This window comes from Perna viridis, chromosome 2 (assembly GCF_037379345.1).
Source record: "Perna viridis isolate PV_CMFRI_1.1 ecotype Kerala chromosome 2, ASM3737934v1, whole genome shotgun sequence".
In the NCBI taxonomy this organism is placed as follows: Eukaryota; Metazoa; Mollusca; class Bivalvia; order Mytilida; family Mytilidae; genus Perna; species Perna viridis.
The window spans coordinates 29,789,453-29,794,317 of NC_142446.1; the positions used below are offsets into that span (position 1 = coordinate 29,789,453).

The 4,865-nt window shown below is 33.8% G+C and overlaps 1 protein-coding gene across 1 annotated transcript; it reads left to right on the forward strand.

Annotated features, from left to right (window-relative positions):
• Window positions 1-2,398: 2,398 nt before the first annotated feature.
• Window positions 2,399-3,475, forward strand: LOC148624553 (uncharacterized). Its single transcript, XM_088571163.1, has 2 exons — window positions 2,399-2,812; window positions 3,351-3,475. The coding sequence occupies exons 1-2, from the start codon at window positions 2,428-2,430 to the stop codon at window positions 3,359-3,361; spliced, it is 396 nt and encodes a 131-aa protein (XP_088427289.1). The 5' UTR covers window positions 2,399-2,427; the 3' UTR covers window positions 3,362-3,475.
• The last annotated feature ends 1,390 nt before the right edge of the window (window positions 3,476-4,865 follow it).

A 4,865-nucleotide genomic window follows, 5' to 3' on the forward strand; every position in this document is an offset into this window, starting at 1 on the left:
CCCGGTTTCCACCAAAAACTGATAGCGTGGACTAGATGAACTGGTAATGTAAACGTCAACACCCACCGATTTCACGTCTTTTACAACAATTGAAAGTCAGAGCTGTATCCGCGACAAAATTTCATTCGTGAACATCTGATATTAAATCGATGAAGAGAAAATGAATTGGAAGTTATTTTTTCCTCGAAATTTGTTTTCCGAAACGTTATCTGGCCACTTGCTACTGTTACGTGTAGGCTAACATACAATCTGTAAAAATAATATCTTATACCACATATTCCCCGTCTGTTGTTTTACGCTATTTTTGTTTATATACAGAACTTTCTTCATAATCATTCATATTATAAAGCAAAACAACAACAACAACAACACACTATCATAAAAACTATACAATCTTTCATAAAAAAGTAAACGAAAATGCAAAAGTAAAAATTGATATCAGTCATGGTGGTATTCTTTCACTTGGAAAATGGAAGGTCTACTATACAGTCGCTGAATATAATTACTCATGTGTTCGGGCTTCCACTGTATTAGCCCAGGCCCCCCTAGGCCTACCGGAGCTCAGCCTTTGACTCCTTACCTACTAGCTTGCATTTGCATGTAAAGTTGGCTACGCTCCTAGAAACGAAACGAAACTGTCACTAAATCTGAAAATATTGATCAGTATAATCAATATGCAAAATTACAGACCTAAAAAACATAAACACACAGTTCAAGGATTATTTTGTTTTTCGTATCATCCATTGTACTATTAGTGCCATAAAGAGAACAACGTTTAAACGAAATAACAAATAGTTTAGTAAAAGAAATCAAATAAAAAACGGGAAGGAAATTTCTATAAGACAGATATCTTTTATTTAAAAAAAAAATGTAATTGGGGGTTGGAGTGGGGTTACACCACAATTTCCATGTGTCCGTTTGTCTGAACACAATTTTTGTCATATTTTCTCAGTTTCTACCAGGCAAAGAGATTTGAAATATTAGTACAGAGATGAAACTTAATTATATGTTTGTTGCCTCTTTTTTCTAGTCCTGTGTGCGTCGAATTTCTGTTTGACATGGCAAAATTCTTCTTCAAATTTTTCTACAGGTATGACATGATTTATGATCTATATACAAGGATACAAATTACTTTATTCACCAATCAGTGGCCCACTGGGACATTGTACAGAGTGAACATAAAAAATACAACGGTTACAATAAGGAAAAAGAGTATACAGACTATCGAATCACAAACAGAACAAATAATTATTCTCTGAGTGTAGAATCAATTTATAATGGTTTGACAGACACAGCCTCAGATGCTAAGTCCTTTGTTCTTTTAAATATATATTTTGATTTCATGTTCGGAAGGATAACCCCCAACGACAATATCTTGTTTTCCTTTTAAAAAAGAAAGCTTGATATCATTTTCTTCAAGGGCGGAATCAGCTATTTTGAAAAAGAGTTCCATAGGATGTTGTTTGCTCACTGTGCCAAATTTTGGGTGAAATTTTCCGAAAAGGGAGGATGTCCAACCCCCGTGCCACATGAATACTATCGCTGTATACACAACTGATAACCATCTTATTATTATTCGGCGATTTTATCACCGTGGACATACCGAACCACGAAAACTCATAACACTGCAAGTCATGTTATATGGCATATTAACCTGTCAGGCTGTATGTCTATAGCTTCCTTAGTATAACAACATTAACCATGTTTTCTGAACGCTCTTTTGTTAATAACAAACAGGACAAAAGATGTGTTCAAACTATATGGCATTATTATGTTTTCTTGACCACCAAAACCATAATTTAGTTGGTTTCTTTGACATTCAACGTATTGGTCTGGTATTTTGTATAAAAGTATTGAAAACTCGTGTAAAAAGGCACTCGAGGACTGTTTTTGAATACTTATACTGGCTTAATTTGAAGACCTCCTTAGGTAAGTGTTCGTAGAAAAAACAGTACCTACTTTATCATTATATTTCACAGATGTGAATTGAAAGCCATACTTATGGTGTCCTTATCTTTGCGATTGTGTACTTATTACTAAATTACTTCTCTAACCTAGAAATCTTCAACTACAATAGACGCATCCATGGCTTTGAAGCGCTATATTAATGTAGTGTCCTCTTCTTTGTATACTTTCAGTCACCCAACCATGCTGAAAACCGTCTTCGCCGTAGCTCTTTTAGGATGTGTGACAGCAACTTTGTACAAAGGTGAGAGTTAAGATTTTCTACGCGCCAAAAAAAGTCGGGCAGAATAGATTTTGATTTATATCAACTAGATTCATGTATATTACTATATAAATAAAACATAATAGTCTTCTAAATCTAGATAAACTGTGTATCCGAAATTATTCAAACATTTAAAATGCTTTAACCTTGTTTTTGCAGTTGATAATTTTCGTCACAACTATTTGGAAGGATACAGACCCATGAGCTCAAAGGGCTTCTTAAACATGCAGGGGTTGGGCAACCAGCTTGGTATGTTTAATGGAAAATATCCAAATGGTGGTATTGCAATGAAAGGTGGATTCATGGGTTATCCAAAAATTGGATTCGACGGAAAAGTTGGATATCCAAAAAGTGGATTAATAAAAGGAGGTTTCCAGAATGGGATGAGTGAGCACTTCAATGGTGGAAATGGAGGATATCTAAACGAAATGCTAAGTTCTGGTCTTTACCCAGCTGGGTTTGATGGTTGGAACAGTTTTGCAAATGACTTCGGTCTTGGATTTCAAGGTTTTGGTGGATATCCTAACAATAGACGAGGATTTGGATCAAACCAGAGGACATATAGAATCAAAGGATTCAAGAAAGGTAATTTTAATCCTTTGTTTTTTTGTGTATTAAATCAACGCGAATTTAACCTATGACCTTAGAAGCACAGAGAGCCTGATTTCATTCTGACTGGACGTTATCTTGTTTACCAAGGGTACTACAAAGTAAGGATCTCTTTTTTTTTATTTTCGTATATTTAACAACAGTCAGAAAAATAAATTCTAGTTGATATAAAACTGTAAAAGGCATTATCATTCACTAAAATATCCATATATTCAATATCGTCCTCTTACAGGTTACACCTGCCTCATATTATATTCTGTAAAAATGTGTAGGAAAGTGAATGGTGCAAGAATGAAATACGTAGTAATGCTCTCTTTTGAAACTAAATTAGGAATTTCCGACAAAATTTCCATTTAGTATTTTTCTTTATTAAATGGCTTTCATCGGATGCAATACATTTTCCTAAACTCTTTGTCAACAAGTTGTACTTCGCGCATAAATTTATTTAGAGGGATTTTTGTGCTCTGACTTCATTTTGTTGGTCTTTGATAATCGATTTTTCTTTTGACTACAGGGGCCTACTAACCGGAAGTTAAGCAGATGAACGATAGAAGATACGAAGAACCTTATTCAAATACTCATTTTCTTATTTATTTACTTTTCATATTTTTACCGTGATATCAATAAAGATCTCAGCCATTTTGTTTTTAATTTAGCAACCGTTTACATTTATATGTATGTATAAAATTCCTGCTCAGAATTTAAATCTCTATGTTTCCAGGGACTATATGATACTAATAGTAATATAAAGTCCCTGTTTGAAATGAACATAAAATACATTCAAGATTTCCGTGATAAAATCAAAATTACTTGAAAAGACTCTTCACTGAAAATTGTCTAAAATCGTTAGAATAGAATGAATAATATCAAAGGATAGGAATTTCCTAATGCGTGGGAAATATGTTTGATCTCACCGTCTGAACATACAAGTAAATACAAGAAAAAGGAAAACATGCATTTTTATTTGTTTGTTTTGAGTGTGTTTTTTTTCTCGAATACTTGCCCTTCCCCATAACAAATACATGATATACGATAAGGTGGGACAGCGACTCAAAGTATAATCGAAACCTAGATCTCACAACCGGTTTGATAGTTCTTTTATTCATGTGTTCGTGTCTTCTTGTTCGTGTTAGTTTGTACGTATGTTTGTGTGTGTATGTGTTTAATTGTTTAGATTTATTGGGAAAATGCAGTTGGAATTTTAATTATTCAGAACTCGAGGGGCAAGGACAAAGTAAAGGAAGACAGATACAAAAACATTTAGAAAACATGAATACACAAAGAGAAAACAAAGACCCATGACCTTGAAAACCAATAAGATTCTGGGGCAGCTATGCATGTACGAAAAACGAACTGTGATCTTGAATTATGACTGATAATCAATAGGGTTCTAGAATTAGTTATTTTCCTAATGCATATTAGTAACAAGTTTTGTCAAAATCAATCGATCGAAAAATGTGTAACGATGGAGGGATGTTGACTTCGAAACTGTGTAGCGATGGAACGATGGGTGTTACCATTTCTATACCCTTTCGTAATTTCGTTTGCAATGGGGTTACTTAGGTGGTAGCAGCAAGAACAAGAAGACAGTCCGATTTTACTCTTTTAGGTCCTTGTTTGTTTGTTTTGTTATGTTTGTATTTATTTTTAAATTGTTTTATTCAGATCACTTGCGAGGTTGTAAAACCCAGTTTTTATACATTTCCTGACAGCGTTTGACTAATCACATCAATCACATTTCATGGAAGGCAAGCTTTTCAGTGACAATAAGTAGGGTTTAATGATATAAACCGAACTTGTGGCAACGGAATAAGAATCCAATTAGGGTGGGACTTGAAAAAAAAAAGATCAATTAGAACACTACAAAACAAGTTTTTGAAAATAGTCCTTTCCTTACGTCACCAGATTTTTGTTTCACTTGTTACCTACCTACTTGTACATTGTAAATCAAAATTTAAATCTTAATAGTATTGTCATTGGGTAAAATCGCACCTTAGCCCTAAATAAGTATTAATATTTCAGAGACCAT